This window comes from Hibiscus syriacus, unplaced genomic scaffold (assembly GCF_006381635.1).
Source record: "Hibiscus syriacus cultivar Baekdansim isolate YM2019G1 unplaced genomic scaffold, ASM638163v2 tig00110258_pilon, whole genome shotgun sequence".
NCBI classification, from domain to species: domain Eukaryota; kingdom Viridiplantae; phylum Streptophyta; class Magnoliopsida; order Malvales; family Malvaceae; genus Hibiscus; species Hibiscus syriacus.
In genome coordinates this window covers 431,115-449,852 of record NW_024062649.1, presented here as the reverse complement: position 1 = coordinate 449,852, position 18,738 = coordinate 431,115, and the positions used below count along the sequence as shown (strand labels likewise).

General features: G+C 36.4%; 1 protein-coding gene across 6 annotated transcripts in view; it reads left to right on the top strand.

Annotated features, from left to right (window-relative positions):
- Positions 1 to 544: 544 nt before the first annotated feature.
- The window catches only part of LOC120115099 (receptor like protein 21-like), a 74,278-nt gene continuing 56,084 nt past the window's right edge, over positions 545 to 18,738 (top strand). For 2 of the 6 annotated variants that reach the window (XM_039135856.1, XM_039135847.1), the window contains exons 1-6: positions 545 to 941; positions 1,095 to 1,145; positions 7,515 to 7,622; positions 10,116 to 10,268; positions 10,389 to 10,463; positions 10,558 to 10,716. In XM_039135856.1, coding sequence (XP_038991787.1) covers positions 572 to 941; positions 1,095 to 1,145; positions 7,515 to 7,622; positions 10,116 to 10,268; positions 10,389 to 10,463; positions 10,558 to 10,716 — 916 coding nt within the window. In that variant the 5' untranslated portion in view covers positions 545 to 571. Of the gene's footprint in view, positions 942 to 1,094; positions 1,146 to 7,514; positions 7,623 to 9,297; positions 9,858 to 10,115; positions 10,269 to 10,388; positions 10,464 to 10,557; positions 10,717 to 18,738 lie in introns of those variants that run through there. The other 4 variants (XM_039135853.1, XM_039135848.1, XM_039135851.1 and 1 more) reach the window with 4 other exon arrangements.

The following is an 18,738-nucleotide window of genomic DNA, read 5'->3' as shown; positions in this document are numbered from 1 at the left end:
TATAAAAGAGATCGACTCATATTTAAAAAAAACATTTAACAATAAAAATTTTAAAATTCAATTTTTTCACTTCTGAATTTGACAACCTATTTTTTTTCTAGCTCCGCCCCTTTGAGCAAATAGAAATACTTGGTAAGTCCTTAATTTTAAGGCTTTATAGTTGATCTCACGGACTGTTTCAAGTTTAAGATTTTGATTACTTTGCATCATCTGTATGAGCCCCGTCACGATGGCGAACGCTGAATACAATTATTTATAATTTATTTATTTTCCTTTTTTGTGGGGATTAATGTAATTTCCAGGAAGGAAGCAATGGAAAGGCGACTAAGTATGGTATTGGGGTAGATGATAGAAACCACATTGAGTCATAAGTCAATAGTTTGTCTGTGCATGGGAAGGCTGATGTATCAATTTCCAAGTCTTGCTTTTTCCTTTGTCTTGGTTTCATATTGGAATATATTGTTCCAAACTTTTTTAGGAATTAATTATAGGTTTTTTTCCCTATAAATAACAAGGTGGATCAAGGGCTTATTCAAATCATATACATACAAGTTCAAAGTAGCTGAGAGAGATGATGATTATGATGATGGAGTTGAAATGGTTTATTAGGATAGCTGTGATGAGTGTGTTGTTGGTGTTGGAAGGTACTACTACTTATGCTTGTTTGGAGCATGAAAAAATTGCTCTCCTGCAACTCAAACCTTTCTTCAATGGTTTCGATTATCTGAATAACTGGGATGAGGTGAAGATCCCTAATTGCTGTCAATGGAAAGGGATTGACTGCTACACCACCACCGGGCGACTCAAAGGACTTGACCTTAGTTACACAATGTATCGTAACAAGGGGTGGTATCTGAATGCCTCTATGTTTCTTCCCTTTGTGGAATTGAAGAGTCTTAATTTACGACATAATGCCATTGCTGGTTGCATTCAAAATGAAGGTCTTGCCCTTACTTTCATCTTTTATTATTCCACTATACACAGGTTTTCATCAAAAACTAGCTGTTGTTTTGCAATTACCCATAATTGTTACGTTTATTCTATTGAAGAAAAGCCAGCAACTCCTTTTATGTATTTAAAAAATATTTTTGCAGGTTTTAAAAAACTCTCAACTGCATTGAATAATTTGGAGATTCTTGACTTAAGTGTGTTGGTAATGCTCAATCCCACATAGTGTTGGAAACACTATTGGGAATGATATTTAAGGCTTGACATTCCACTTCCTTGTTGAGTGATAGAGAACAAGGGGGGCTCTCGCGCACCGCCGCCGCCGTCCGTCCGTCTCGTCTCGGCACGGCACGGCACGGCACGGCTCGGCTCGGCTCGGCTCGGTCGTGGTCGTGGTCGTGGTCGTGGTCGTGGTCGTGGTCGTGGTCGTGGTCGTGGTCGTGGTCGTGGTCGTGGTCGTGGTAATACGTGTCTTCGACACGTCCGCGCGGATACTATCTTTTTAGAGAAAATTCTTGAGGAATTTCTCTTTGAAAGAAAGTGAAAGATATCAACTGATATTTATAGGCTGCTGAGGACTGCAATCATGTCGACACCTTTGAGCGAACTCATTCCCGATCTTTCCAAGCTCGATGCACTTGATGGAAAGAACTATAGAAGGTGGTCCCAAAGAATTCTTATATTCTTCGAGCAACTTGATCTTGATTACGTGTTGCTCAAGCCACCACCTACCATGCCGCCAACCCCAGCTGTTGGTAATGATGCTGATGCGGTCCTCAATGACGAGGACATCTGCTCAGCCACATGTCAAATAAACTATTTGATATGTTCCTTAGAGAAAAGAGTGCCAAGGCAATATGGGACACTCTCGACAAGAAGTATGGTGCGGATGATGCGGGGATCAAGAAGTACGTTGTCGGCGAATGGCTCAAATTCCAGATGACAGACGACAAGCCAATAATGGATCAAGTCCATGACTATGAGAACTTAGTCGCTGACATCATCGCTGAAGGGATGCAAATGTGTGAGGTGCTGCAAGCCAATGTACTCATTGAGAAACTGCCCAAGTCCTGGTCCGATTACCGTAACTCTCTTAAGCATAAGAAGAGAGACATTTCGCTTGAAGAACTTGTGGGCCATATGAAGATTGAAGAAGCCAACCGTTTAAAAGATAAGCTTACTAATTCTATGAGTAATTTATCTTTTAGAGCTAACTTGGTTGAGTCCAAATTTAAGAAGATCATGAAACGTGGGAATCAAGACAAAAAGACGAAACCACAGAAGGCTACCAACTTCAAGAAGTCAGGAAAGGCCAAACCGGAAGGAAAGACGTTCAAGTGTTATGTCTGCGGTTTACCTGGCCACAAGGCTTACCAATGCCAACACCGCTCAGACCGCCAGAATGACAACAAGCCACATATGCACGTTGTAGAAGAAGATGATGAGATCATTGCTGCGGTGGTCTCAGAAGTTAATCTGGTGGAGAACAGTTCAGAATGGGTAGTTGACACTGGCGCTTCGAAGCATTTCTGCGCAAGGAAGGAGTTTTTCACTGAGTTCGAGGATGGAAACACTGGTGAACGTGTGTACATGGGGAACTCTAGCAGCTCTGAAGTGCTAGGCAAAGGCAAGGTTTTACTCAAGCTGACTTCTGGTAAAACTCTGGCTTTAAATAATGTTCTGTTTGTACCTGCCTTGCGTAGAAATTTGATAAGTGGTGGGCTTCTGAATAAGGCAGGCATTAAGTTAGTTTTTGAGGCAGATAAACTTGTACTTTCCCGAAATGGTGATTATGTGGGGAAAGGGTTTTTAAGCAATGGTTTATTTGTCATAGAAACTCAATTTAATGAAAATAAAGCTACCACTTCTGCTTATATTGTTGAATCCATTGATATGTGGCATGCTAGATTAGGACACGTGAATATTCATGCTTTAAAGAAATTAATGAATATGAATGTTCTGCCTAAACTAGACACAACTAGCTTTAACAAATGTGAGATTTGTGTAGAAGCTAAGCATACTAAACCTCACTTTAAGACTGTTTCTAATAGAAAGACTGAACTGTTAGAACTCATTCATACTGATCTAGCAGATTTTAGAAACACTGAAAGTAAAGGAGGAAAACACTACTACATAACTTTTGTAGATGATTATTCAAGATATACAAAAGTTTATCTCCTAAGAACTAAAGATGAAGCTGAAAACTTCTTTCTTATTATAAGGCAGAAGTTGAAAATCAGTTAGATAGGAGAATCAAACGAGTTAGATCTGATAGAGGTGGTGAATATGGATCTAATTTCTTAAAAGATATTTGTGAAAAGAATGGCATAATTCATGAAACATCAGCCCCCTATTTTCCTCAACAGAATGGTATAGCCGAAAGGAAAAATAGAACTTTAAAAGAGATGATGAATTCTTTACTAATAAGTTCTGGGTTATCTGATAACATGTGGGGGAGGCCATTCTATCGGCAACTCATATCTTGAACCGAGTTCCTCATAAGAAATTAGATTCTACCCCATATGAATTGTGGAAAGGATACGCTCCTAATTTACAATACCTGAAAGTGTGGGGGTGTCTGGCTAAAGTGGGCTTGCCAGACTTTAAGAAGTTCACCATCGGACCTAAAACCGTTGATGCAGTGTTTATAGGGTATGCTACGAATAGTGCTGCATACAGATTCATGCTTTTACAAGATTATTCTATTTGTGAATCAAGAGATGCTGTTTTCTTTGAAAATACTTTTCCTTTAAAGGAACCGAGAATAAATATTGAAACACAAATAGAATATATTCCATCAACTTCTTCTAGTAAACCTGCTAGGTCTTCTGAACAAAATGATTTTGAGCCTAGAAGAAGTAAAAGGCAAAGAGTTGAAACCTCTTTTGGACCAGATTTTATTACTTCCTTTATTTCTGAGATAAATGATTTAGACTTCATTTCAGATCCTATAGCTCAAATTTTTCTATTAGATGAGGATCCTAAAACTTTTGAAGAAGCTATAAGATCTATCGATGCTAGTTTTGGAAAAGCGCTGTTAATGATGAACTAGAATCGATAATGTCTAATCATACTTGGGAATTAGTTGGCTTGCCTAAGGGATTCAAACCAATCTCCAACAAATGGGTCTTCCGGAAGAAACTAAGGCCAGATGGTTCGATTCAGCGATACAAGGCAAGGTTAGTCGTCAAAGGGTTCACTCAAAGGTTTGGTTTAGACTACTTTGATACATACTCTCCCGTTACAAAAATCTCAACGATTCGTGCATTATTTGCACTAGCCTCTATTCATAAGTTGCAGGTACATCAAATGGATGTTAAGACTGCTTTCTTGAATGGGGATCTAGATGAGGAGATTTACATGGAGCAGCCACTAGGTTTTGAGGCACCTGGTATGGAAGGCAAAGTTTGTAGACTCAAAAAGTCACTCTATGGACTTAAGCAGGCTCCTAAACAGTGGTATGAGAAATTTCATAAAACTATTCTTAGTTTTGGTTTTGTTGTGAATGGTTCGGATGCTTGTGTGTATTCGAAGATGTTTGAAACTGAATGTGTTATCATAAGTCTTTATGTTGACGACATGTTGATTTTCAGTTCTAACATTGAGTCCATTAACAAAGTTAAAATTTCTTGTCCACTAAGTTTGAGATGACAGATTTGGGAGAAGTAGATGTAATCTTAGGAGTCAAATTACCAAAACTGAGAAGGGATTTTCTTATGTCAAGCACATTATATAGAGAAAGTGCTAAAGAAATTTGACAGTTTTGATGTCGTCCCTGTTCGAACTCCTTATGACCCTAGCATACATCTAGTTAAGAATAAAGGAAGTAGTGTTTCCCAAACTGAATATGCTAAATTAATCGGAAGTTTAATGTTCTTAATGAACTATACTCGGCCTGATATTGCTTATGCTGTGAGTAGACTAAGTAGATATACTCATAATCCGAGTGGTGAGCACTGGATTGCGCTTAAACGCTTACTGAAGTATCTTAAGGTACTGTGAATTGGAAACTTGAGTTTGTTGGCTTTCCTGCGGTATTGGAAGGATATTGTGATGCCAACTGGGTTTCTGATAATGATGAGGTAAGCTCTATGAGCGGGTATGTTTTTACTTTGGGTGGAGCAGCGATCTCGTGGAAATCATCAAAGCAGACTTGTATTGCTCGTTCTACCATGGAGTCAGAGTTTATAGCTCTTGACCTAGCTGGGCAAAAAGCCGAGTGGCTCAGAAGCTTGTTAGCAGATATTCCGTTGTGGGAAGACCGACTCCTCCAGTTTCATTGTTGTGTGATTCACAAGCTGCGATATGTGTGGCTAAGAACCAAGCTTACAATGGTAAGAAAAGACACATTCGCATAAGACATGAATCAGTTAGACACTTGATAAGAATGGAGTGCTCTCTTTAGAGTATGTGAAGTCGGAAAGGAACCTAGCAGATCCACTTACCAAAGGGTTAAGTCGGAAGCTGGTCCTAGATTCGTCGAGGGGGATGGGTCTAAAGCCCATTGGTTGAGGAATTCATGGTGGATACCCAACTTAGTTATCTAAGTTCCATGTGGTCAAACGAAACCATGGAAAGACTCATAGTGCACATTCCTACTGCCTATCCCTATGATGAATAATGTGCATGCCCAGGATGAGCTTAATTGCTCTTAATAAATTCATAGCCCAGGCTTTGGGTGGTCTTAGTGAGAAAGACTTGATGAATTTACCGATTTGGCTGAATATCTATTCTTAATAAGTTCATAACCCAGAGTGAGTGGGTAGGAAATGATGAACTTACCGACAGAAAGGTTGAGTTTGTTAAACTCTTAATAAATTCAAATCCAAGTATTTGGATGGTTCTAGTGAGAAGGACTTATTGAATTTACCGATAAATGAGGTTGAATATTTATTCTTAATGACTTCTTAGCCCAGAGTTTGGGTGGTTCATTTATAATGAACTTGAAAAAAGTCACCATACCCTTTGTGAGGTTGAGCTATTATAAAAGCTCTTAATTATTTCATATTCCTTTTTAAAGGGTGGTTTATGTTGAGATAAACTTGATGAAATAACCTATGTAAGTGAGAAGGGTTAGCCGCCTTCTATGAAAAATGTTGGGCTATTTTCTAGCACACTTACTAGAATCCTGAGGTAAGATGGCCAAATATACTTTTGTATATATATATCTTACACATCGAGGACTCAGGTGGATGAAGGGGTTAGTTTGTGTTATGAGTTTACCCTGATCTTAGAAAGTTCCAGACAGTTTCACTTATCTAAGAGAAGGATTGCTCATCATCACTATGTACTAGTTCCAGATATGTTCACTAGTGCTTAAGCAACTAATCTCGCTATTACTCTTCTGGAAAGCTTGTTTTCGAGTTTCAGAAGATTTCTTTCGCATTAGTGGGGGAATGTTGGTAATGCTCAATCCCATAGTGTTGGAAACACTATTGGGAATGATATTAAGGCTTGACATTCCACTTCCTTGTTGAGTGATAGAGAACAAGGGGGGCTCTCGCGCACCGCCGCCGCCGTCCGTCCGTCTCGTCTCGGCTCGGCACGGCACGGCACGGCTCGGCTCGGCTCGGCTCGTGGTCGTGGTCGTGGTCGAGGTCGAGGTCGAGGTCGTGGTCGTGGTCGTGGTCGTGGTAATACGTGTCTTCGACACGTCCGCGCGGATACTATCTTTTTAGAGAAAATTCTGAGGAATTTCTCTTTGAGAAAAACAAATGGAAAATGTGAAGATATCAACTGATATCTTTATAGAGGCTGCTGAGGACTGTTTGAATTTCAATAATAAAGCTGAATTATTTTTTTTAATTCCAGGGGTTACATGATATAATTTCGGGAGTTAGTTAACAGCTGAATAATGATACAATGAACCTGGACTATTTCTGAGTCAGGTTCATCTAGTCGTTTCAGCTGTTACAAATAAGAGGTTTAATCCTGAAATTTTATGGACGACTTTAACCCTATTTCTAGCCTATAAATAGAGAGCTATATTCAGCTTCTCAACTCACTAGAGGAGACAGCTGTTAATATCAGGAGTTACAGGAGTTATTTGATTTAATTCCAGGGGTTACATGATATAATTTCGGGAGTTTAACAGCTGAATAATGATACAATGAACCTGGACTATTTCTGAGTCAGGTTCATCTAGTCGTTTCAGCTGTTACAAATAAGAGGTTTAATCCTGAAATTTTATGGACGACTTTAACCCTATTTCTAGCCTATAAATAGAGAGCTATATTCAGCTTCTCAACTCACTCCAAAACATTCACAATTCACTTACCAAAGTGTTTTCTAAAGTTCTCTCTGTGAGTTCTCTCTGAGTGCTTTCCGATCAGAAGTGCAATACCACCAGCAGTCCACTCCGGTTTCGGGTGTACGGAATTCGGAGCGACCGTGTTAACCTCGGGGGACGGTCCGCCTACTGCAGCGATTACACACATCGAGGCGAATTCGTTTCTAAGGCAGTGGTTCTTACCACGACACGGTTTACGAATCTGTTCTTCTTAATTACTGTTTATATTTTCAGTCAGTGCTAACGGTGTAGTTTTGCAGTTCATATATCCAACAAAGTGTGAACCAGTTGAATGATAGTATCATGCTATCTTTGAGTGAGCTTTCGTCTCTGCGGTATTTATATCTACAAGGCAATCAAATCCAAGGATCAAGTCATTCAAAGGGTAAATTAAGTTAATTATTCAAATAAACTTAAACATGGAATATTATCATTAATTTATGTTATTGCAGCAACTAATATGTTCACATCAGATTTTATAATAATGCTTATTTGTTTTACATTTAAAATAAGTGTGTGAAAGAAATTGCAATTTGAGAAAGTAATAAATGTGGATTTGGTGAAAACATTTCATAAACAATTAAAGTTTTAGATTTACCTTTTTCTGTTTTACTGTTCATTAAAGTTTTGAATGGATATATATATATATATAGGATTGAGTAATTTGACAAACTTGAAGTACTTGGATTTAAGTTGGAATCGAATAGAAAGCCTTCATTCAATGGTATGCATTTACATTTGATCAATTGTCTAGGACATAAATAAAATTTATGCTAATTTTTATGATTAAATTATGTAAATCAATCTTTTATAGATGCTGGTACAAAACTGAAGCAGTTTGCCCATTTAGAAGAGCTTCGTTTAGATGGAAATCTCCTCAACAACAGTGCATTTGCATCCCTAAAAGTGTTTTCAAATCTGAAGAAGTTGAGCATGAGCGGAAATCTGTTAAAAGGATCATTAGATATGAAAGGTAAAAGCATCTTTTTTCTGTCAAAATTCTTCCAAGTCTGTTAACAAAACTATTAATAACGTTCTGATCAATGGAGTTTATCTCTTATTTCTTTTCTCAGATTTGGATATTTACCAACTTAAGGGAACTACATATGAGCGTTAATCAGTTTAAAGACATTGTGATCCACAAAGGTATCATTTAAATAAAACTTAGTTTTTGCTTAAACAAAGTAATTATCTGAAAATGATCCACCAGGTGATTACTTATATTAAAATAGGAAATCTAGAAAAGAGAAAAACTGTAATAATAAAATGAAAGAACCAATAAGTTGGTCTGGGATGAGGCACTAGGTCATTTAAGCAAGGTCAGGGGTTCGAATCTTGATGTTTGTGAATGAAGCAAACTGTGTTGGGAGGGTAACCTTTGCCTCTGTAATATCTGATCTGGATTTCAGTGATTTATTAGAAAATAAATAAAATGAAAGAAGAGTAATGTAAAGCTTATTGGTTCCTTACCGAATCAAGGTGTAAATTTATGGCTCAAATCTAGACCTCGTAATTTTTCAAATATAATTTGGGTAAATTGCATGTTTAGTATATAAACTATCAGTTTTCTTAAAACTATACTTTACGTTTAGTTTTTGTTTCATTTAGTACATTATCATTGAAAACTTAAACGCACTGCATTTTTATGGGTAAATTCTTTCATTCATCACTCAATTATCTTCACTCCTATTTTGGTACTAAAATTCAAAAAAATTCAATTTAACTACTCAACTTTGAAATCACTTTCATTTTATCACACTAACATATTTATTATAATTTTTGTGACATGACATTTTTTATTAAAAAGTTTGAGTGATTAAATCAGGAGTAGTTTGAAAGTTAAGTAATTAAATTAAGAAAAAATTAAACTTTAGTGCCCAAAATAGGAGTGAGAAGATAGTTGAGGGTGATGAATGATGCAATTTACCCTTAAAAACGGTGCCATGTGCAAATAACCGTTTTAGTTTTTAACAACGGGATACTAAAATGAAACAAGAACTAAAACTTAGGTATGGTTTGAAAATTTTAAAAGTTTAGGTACTAAAATTGATAGTTTATGTAGTAAATGTATAATTTACCCATATTTTTAGGTACTACAACTTATGCTTGTTTGGAGCATGAAAAAATTGCTCTCCTGCAACTCAAACCTTTCTTCAATGGTTTCGATTATCTGAATAACTGGGATGAGGTGGAGATCCCTAATTGCTTTAAATGGAAAGGGACACCACCACAGGGCGACTCAAAAGACTCGACATTAGTTACACAATGTATGGTAACAAGGGGTGTATCTGAATGCCTCTATGTTTCTTCCCTTTGTGGAATTGAAGAGTCTTTATTTAGGAAGTAATGCCATTGCTGGTTGCATTCAAAATGAAGGTCTTGCCCTTACTTTCATCTTTTATTATTCCACTATACACAGGTTTTCATCAAAAACTAGCTGTTGTTTTTGCAATTAGCCATAATTGTTACGTTTATTCTATTGAAGAAAAGCCACTAACTCCTTTTATGTATTTAAAAAATATTTTTGCATGTTTTAAAAAACTCTCAACTGCATTGAATAATTTGGAGATTCTTGACTTAAGTTGGAACCAGTTGAATGATAGTAGCATGCTATCTTTGAGTGAGCTTTCGTCTCTCCGGTATTTATATCTAGGAGGCAATCAAATCCAAGGATCAAGTCATTCAATTAAGTTAATTAATCAAATAAACTTAAACATGGAATATTATCATTTATTTATGTTATTGCAGCAACTAATATGTCCACATCAGATTTTTAATTTTAGATGGCAATTAACCCTACGTTGTTTTCAAGTTGGTCAACTTATAAAATATTCAGTATCCGATGATATTAATTAGGGACATGTTGTTTCTACAATAGATGAAGCACAATTGAGGCTACCAAAGTTGCAGAAACTTGATTTGAGTTTTAATCACTTTCGGGACAACACGTTTTCGTTCCTTGAGGGACTTTCAAACCTAGAATCCTTGGCTATGATCGACAACAATTTGCAAGGTTCGATAGATATTAAAGGTAATAAAACTGTAACCTTTTTCACATTTGATGATTTTTCATTATCAATTAAAGTTTTAGATTTACCTTTTTTCTGTTTTACTGTTCATTAAAGTTTTGAATTGATATATATATATATAGGATTGAGAAATTTGACAAACTTGAAGTACTTGGATTTACGTTGGAATCAAATAGAAAGCCTTCAATCCTTCAATGGTATGCATTTATATTTGATCAATTGTCTCAGACATAAATAAAATTTATGCTAATCTTTTTTTATGATTAAATTATTTAAATCAATCTTTTATAGATGCTGGTACAAAACTGAAGCAGTTTGCCCATTTAGAAGAGCTTCGTTTAGATGGAAATCTCCTCAACAACAGTGCATTTGCATCCCTAAAAGTGTTTTCAAATCTGAAGAAGTTGAGCATGAGCGAAAATCTGTTAAAAGGATCATTAGATATGAAAGGTAAAAGCATCTTTTTTCTGTCAAAATTCTTCCAAGTCTGTTAACAAAACTATTAATAACGTTCTGATCAATGGAGTTTATCTCTTATTTTTCTTTTCTCAGATTTGGATATATTTACCAACTTAAGGGAACTAGATATGAGCCGTAATCAATTTAAAGACATTGTGATCCACAAAGGTATCATTTAAATAAACTTAGTTTTTGCTTAAACAAAGTAATTATCTGAAAATGATCCATCAGTGGATTACTTATATTGAAAATAGGAAATCTAGAAAAAGAGAAAAACTGTATAATTAATAAAATGAAAGAAGAACCAACAAGTTTGTCTAGTGAGATGAGGCACTAGTCACTTCAGCAAGGTCAGGGGTTCGAATCCTGGCGTTTGCGAATATAAAACTGGGTGGGAGGGTCACCCTCGCCTCTACAGTATTTTTTTTTGATAGGAAAGAAGATTTATTAAAATCACGAGTCGAAGTACAACTTATGAGTCTCGTTAAAAACCTCCCTAATCTAATTGGAGGAAAAGAGTGTGCATAAGAGAAACACTACAAACACAACCAAAAAACGAAAGCCATGCATACAATGATCACCAACACCTAATGAAAGCAACTCAAAAACATCAACGCGAACAATGATCTCAAGAGTGATCCAAAGACATCCAAACCGTTCCAAAATCTCAAAAGCGGACCACCATAGAAAAAAGTCGATGAAGAGACCGCAACCAAGCACCATATGAGTGAAACCGACTTGCAATGCTAGAAGCCTCCAATAAGCACTACTTCGGTAACTAAGAGAAGACTGCCTGGATGCAACGATAGAAAACCTAGGCAATTATAAAACCTCATGCGCCCCACTAACCCTTCTAGTGCCCCACAAGCCTCCACAAATGAAATATTAAATTTAAAGCCTGACACAATGTAAAAGTGCTTCCCCGCTACACACTGTTTTGAACCATGAGATTATAAAACACAAAACACTAGGCGTAATATAAATTGCTTCCCCAACATTGCTTTGGATTTAAAAAAATCCAAAATCCCAACGGTAAACTAAAGCAAGCTGCGCAACACGTCCTACAATCGCCCAAAATACACTCACATGCAGACCACCTCCTATCGCCAAAGCGTTATGCACTAGAAATACCACTCCACTATCTAAGAAAGACAAAATTTAGATACCCCATAACGCAGTATATGGAACTTTATATAAACCTTCAAAAGCGACTCAGAATTCAACCTCAACTCCACTACCACCCAAATAACTTTCTTCAAAGCATAAAAAATCCTTTCTCTGATATGAAAAGTCGCAAGAAACTTCTCCATAAAAAACCCATAACTCATGAACAAACCAAGACGTCCTAGATAACGACACTCTAACTATAGCACCAACCCACCAAAAACGCCTCAAAGCCAATAAAACGAACTCAAAACAAACCAATCTAAATTCTTAGACTCACACCTCCCCTACTAAAAAATAAAAATCACTAGACGGCTTACACACTAAAGAAAACTGAAAATCTCCCGAAACCTAAACCCCCACTACAAGTCAAAGAAAACCACAAAGAGCCCTTAATCTAACCAACTCTAGGACCTCCATCAACAATCAAAAGCAAAGGAACATACTAGGTAGCTGAAATACTCCCGATTCTTAAACCCCACTACAAGTCGAAACAAACCAAACACAAACCCTTCAGCTAGACTTTTTCAGGACCTCCCAAAAAAAATCCACGGTAGGGACCTCACCAACCGAAAACCAAAAAGGAAAACTTAACACCTGCCCTACAACACCCTCTCTACCCTCAACACAAATCTAACTTCACTAACTCATCAAGAACCTTCCTATCAGGCTCAACCAAAGTTATACCAAGCATCTTTGCTACTGACAGAGTCTCCTCGGCTTCAGCATACGCAGCTTTCCACTTTTTCTTTAAGTCGGAATCTGAAATAGATCTACCTGATAATTCAGTAGATTCCAGATCGGACTTCTTGAACTTGGAATTCTTCAGCGCTCGATCTCTTCGACTCCTCTCAGCTTTCGATAGAACTGAGTCCTGAATCTCCAACAAAGAACCAAATTTCTGCATCTTCTTTTTATTCCTAATAGACACTTCTGGAACACATGACATCTTCTAGTACTCCCCGAAACTCTCATTTCCCGATCTTCGTTATGTTAACGTCGCCTAATTCCAAAGAGTTAACAGGACCCAAAACTAAATCATTACTCCTCCCCCTGAATCCACCAGAAAATCTCTACGAGAATCTAATAAAAATCCATTCTTTAAACCCATCCTTAAAGGAGGCTCAATTTCTGGAGAAACAATTTCAGAAGCACCCACCAATACTCTATCCTCCAACTTTGAAGTCCCGTCTATAATAGGACTGACCACATTTGGCTCGACAACCAGATTCTCAACCCCATCGATATCCACTCCTTGCAACCCCACGAGATTACAATGATCTGAAATTTCAAGGCCAACACTCTGGCCACCTTCCTCGACACCACAGTCGACCTCAATCGGCTTCCCCAAACTAGCCTTTTTATGGCAGCAAAGACTATCCACAGAGCAAGAAGGAGACCCTTTCTTGCCATCAGAACTTCCCGACTCAGAAGCCACCGTCAGATCATCTTTAACCGGAGAAACACCTGAATTATTAACCTCACCCTCAGCCCCTTCCTTCTCAACCTCAATCTCTTTTTTCTTCAGGATTTCAGATTTAGACAAATTGCCTAAAGAATGGTCCACCATCCTAACTTCAAGAATGCGAACATCAAATTTATTTTCCTCCACCACTACATCTACAACTTCATCAATCCGAGTTTCCGAAGAAGTAGAAATCAGCACATTAACTTTCTCACAATCTAAATGATGGTTAATGTTATCACCAAACGCCTCAAAGTACCCCACAAACCCACTATTCTTTTCAGAGTGACAGCATTACAGCAATGTAACGATAAACCCTCTATCTCTAATCAAACAACTCTCTCCTTCTGGCAGAAAGACTCTGTCCAAAACATAACATCCACGAAAATCTCCTTCAAATAAGACCACCGAAGGTCTTCAAGCATGATAAAAAGATCTTCATCCTCGATGGAGAGCAGAAAAGAGTTCCCACGAAGTCTTTGAACTTTAATTTCCCCTAAACCCCAATTAGATTATCTATCAACAATACTCCCAACACTACAAACACCAGCCATAACACCCACCAAACACCTCTTCAACTTTCTTACTTCGTCCTCAACCACATGCCCCTCAACTTTCTTTCTGGAAACACACGCTAGGCTATCTTCCTTAGTTTGAGAAATACCGGTTGCAATAGGATTTACAGTATTTCCTTTCCAAGGCCCTTTACACTGCGCACATTTATCCTTCATAGCCTTCAAAGAATACTTAGCAAAACTCACTGAGATGCGACTACCATACACCATAAGACCATTCAACCGTTCCTTAACTCTATCAGTCTACCATGTTGCCAACTTTTACGAAACCAAACCTAGAACTTGCTCGACTCCTCTTCGACGGAAGATACACACTCAAAACCTCACCATAACGACCCACAATCTGCCATAACCCTTTCCAGTGAATAGAGTTTTGTAAGTTATCCACAAACAAAAAGATTGGATATCGTGATTAATTTTCAAAAATAAAATAAAATGAAAGAAGAGTAATTGTAAAGCTTCAACATAACACATTCTTTTCATTATTAAAATATTTATCTACTCCTTTCTCTCACAGAAATTAAGGGATTGAAAAAGTTAAAAGTTGTTTATCTCGATACGGCTTTCACCGATGGAAGTATTTCGCTGCTGAACTTGGTCGAGGCTTTTTCAACAGTTAAGACCTTGTCTCTAGTTGGCAATCATCTGAACAAGGCTATGAGTACTCAAGGTAAGTCATTGTTTTCAATTCCAACACTACTTTATTATGTTTGATTAACTTCTAATACCAACTGCCATTTATTAGGATTAAATCTGTCGACGAACGTGGAGGAAATACTTCTCCAAGAGTCTACTCTCAACACTAATATTTTACAGAGCATTGGAGTAATCACTTCTCTTAAAACTCTGTCTTTATCTGATTGTGGACTTATTGGTCCCTTACCTAATCAAGGTACATTTATGGCTCAAATCTAGACCTCATAATTTTTCAAATATAATTTGGGTAAATTGCATGTTTAGTACATAAACTATCAGTTTTCTTAAAACTATACTTAACGTTTAGTTTTTGTTTCATTTTAGTACATTATAGTTGAAAACTTAACGGCACTGCATTTTTATGAGTAAATTATATCATTCATCCCTCAACTATCTTCTCACTCCTATTTTCGTACTAAAGTTCAAAGAATTTCAATTTAACTACTCAACTTTCAAATTACTCCCATTTTAATCACACTAATATATTTTATTCATAATTTTTGTGACATGACATTTTTGATTAAAAAGTTTGAGTGATTAAATCAGGAGTAATTTGAAAGTTAAGTAATTAAATTAAGAAAAATTAAACTTTAGTGCCCAAAATAGGAGTGAGAAGATAGTTGAGGGTGATGAATAATGCAATTTACCCTTAAAACGGTACCACGTGCAAATAACCGTTTAAGTTTTTTAACAACGGGGGTACTAAAATGAAACAAAAACTTAAACTTAGGTATGGTTTTGAAAAATTTAAAAGTTTAGGTACTAAAATTGATAGTTTATGTACTAAATGTATAATTTACCCATATAATTTCTAGAATGTATCTCTTCAATATTTTTTCATCAACTTTCTTTTATTTAATATTTTTTTTCAAACCAATTTTAATTAGAATTTCTATTACAAAATTTATAATATTTTCAGGATGGTGTGATCTAAAAAAGCTTGAAATATTGGATGTGAGTTGGAATACACTTGAAGGGATGCTTCCTCGTTGTTTGAGTAACTTCACTTCTCTTCGTGAGTTATATATGTCCGACAATCGACTCAATGGAAATCTAATTCCTTTAACAAATCTTACATCACTTGGTGAGTTAGATTTGTCTAACAATCGACTCAATGGAAGTCTAGTTCCTTTAACAAATCTTACATCACACTTACATCCATCTATCTTTCAAGAAATCATTTTCAAATTCCAATGTCATTGGTTCCATTTACAAATTTACCAAACCTCAAGTTCCTCTACATTGCTGAAAACAATATGGTAATGGAACCTTCCTCCTCTACGCCCATCCCAAAGTTCCAGCTTAGAGAGATCAATTTGTCAAACTGCATAACATCTCAAGAACTCAGTCTTGAACTTCCCACCTTCCTTCACCACCAATATGACTTGAGATTTGTGGATCTTTCTGGAAACAATTTCAGGGGATCATTTCCAGTTTGGTTGTTAGAAAACAATACGAAGTTAGAGGAGTTCATCTTGAATGGTAATTCTTTTAAAGGTCGTCTCAGATTACCATCAGTTCCTAATTCTAATTTAGCTTCATTTGACATATCTGATAACAAGTTACAAGGTCAGATTTCATCCAACATATGTTCAATTTATCCACATTTGGAATTCATATTCTTATCTAAGAATGCCTTTGAAGGTAACATCCCTCCTTGTTTAAGTGGCATGAAGGATTTATTTTTTTTAGATCTGTCAGACAATCAATTGTCTGGAAGAGTACCGGAAGAGTTGATCATGAAAAGCTTGGACTGCTTGAGACTATCAAATAACAACCTCAGCGGAAATGTAGTTCCTGCGATTCTCAAAGCAAATGGGTTGTTAAATTTATATTTGGATGGAAATCATTTTTCTGGAGAGATGGTCAATGTTGATGTCTCTCTCTACTTTTCAGTTTCCAAGTTTTCTGAAGGAAATTGATCTCAGTAATAACAAGTTGTATGGAAAGCTCCCAAGATGGATGGGGAACATGTCAGATTTGCGGAGATTGGCTTTGTCTAACAACAGTTTTGAGGGTTCAATTCCAATAGAGTTTTGCAGATTGAATTACTTGGAATTTTTGGATATTTCTCAAAACAATTTATCTGGCTCTATACCATCCTGCGTCAATCCTCCACACATAGAGCATGTCCACCTTCATGGGAATAGACTGAGCGGTACATTGTCACTTGCTTTTTTATAATAGCTCTTCACTTGTGACATTAGATCTTGGAGAAAACAATTTAACCGGTAGGATTCCGAAATGGATTGACACTCTTTCTTCTTTGAGTGTCCTTCTGTTAAGAGCTAATCATTTACAAGGTGAAATTCCAGTTCAATTATGCAATTTGAATTCCTTGAGCATTATTGATCTTTCTCAAAATATGTTTTCTGGCTCTATACCTTCTTGTTTGGGAAATTTAACTTTACAAACGCATGAGAATAAGATCATACAACATGAGAAAGTGGAAAGATTTTTAACAGAGGGTAAAACGATAATAAATCATTCCTTTGCCGACAGCTACATTGAAGAACGGATAGATTTCAGAACAAAGAGTTGGTTCCACTCGTATGGGGGTAACATCCTTCAGTATATGACCGGAATTGATTTATCATGCAACAAGTTAACTGGTCAGATCCCACGCGAATTAGGAAACTTGAGTGAAATCTATTCTTTAAACTTGTCACACAACAACTTGGTCGGAGTTATACCCTCGTCATTTTCAAAACTTAAGCAGATTGAGAGTTTGGACCTTTCCTACAACAAGTTGAGTGGTGAAATCCCAAACCAGTTGGTAGAGTTGAATACTCTGGAGGTTTTCAGCGTGGCATACAACAACTTGTCAGGCAGTATTCCAGAATCGAAAGCTCAATTTGGTACCTTTATTGAAAACAGTTATGAGGGGAACCCTTTTCTCTGTGGACCTTTACTGAATAAAAGTTGCTCGAAAGCCGACGCACCATCAACAGAGTCAACTCCGTCAGATGATGAAGGAGAAGATAATTGGGTAGACAAGTATGTTTTTTGTGTGAGCTTTGTGGTTTCCTATGTAGTGATGTTGTTGACAGTTTTTATCGTGCTTTACATAAATCCACATTGGCGAAGAACTTGGTTTTCTTTCGTTGGGAAGTGCGTCACTACCTGTCGCTATTCAACCATGGGAAATTTCATTGTGTATCACATCTCCAAAATTTGTGCTTAGCTGCCATGAAGATTTCATTAGAAGTTGTTTCGTGCTGATCCAAGGAAAGGAAAGAAAATTTGATCTTTTGATCTTTTGATCTGATAGCCTTGGTCTTAATATAGTTTTATCATTGTATAGGAATGTTCAATTATCAATGTATACTGTGATTTACTGTTTACATGTCTTAATAAACAAGGTACCTTAGTAAGATAAACTCGATTGGATAACTTATTTGTTTAAGTCCTCAAATTTATCATTTTAAGAACTCAACAACCATTGCCCTATAGTTGAAAGACCATTTGTAACTTAATAATTAGAGGACTCGATAAACAATGTCATATAGTCGAGAGACCTTTTGTATATTTTACCCAAAAGTCCAATTGAGTGTGTGTAAAATTCTTAAAAACTTGAATTTCCCACAAACTAAGACTTTATGCAACATTTTAACGATCAAATTTTAAGCACATGTTAAATTCAATGTCCCCATAATGTGGGACAAAAATTAGAAAATATTACAACAATTTAAGTACGAGTCTTGGGTATAAAATCAAATAGAAAGGAAGACTTTGTTTTTATTTTCCACAAAACTAACACTTTCAACACTATAACTATAAAGTAAAATCTCATTTTAATTAAATTTCACAGAATTTTTATTTAATTGAAAAAAATAATTATTTTACTTTAAAAATATCAATGATTTTGTTTTCTTGTCAACAAAATTAAAATTTTGGGTAAAATACAAATGGTCACCCGACTATAGAATATTGTTTATTGAGTCTCGACACTATTAAAAGTTACAAAATGATCGTCTAACTATAATACTAGTCCATCGACTATTAAACGTTACAAAATGGTCAACTGATTATTCATTGTGTTCCAAATCATCCCATTTTCGTTAAAAATTGAAAATGGTTTGAACTGAATGTTAACCTGCTAATTGTGATAGT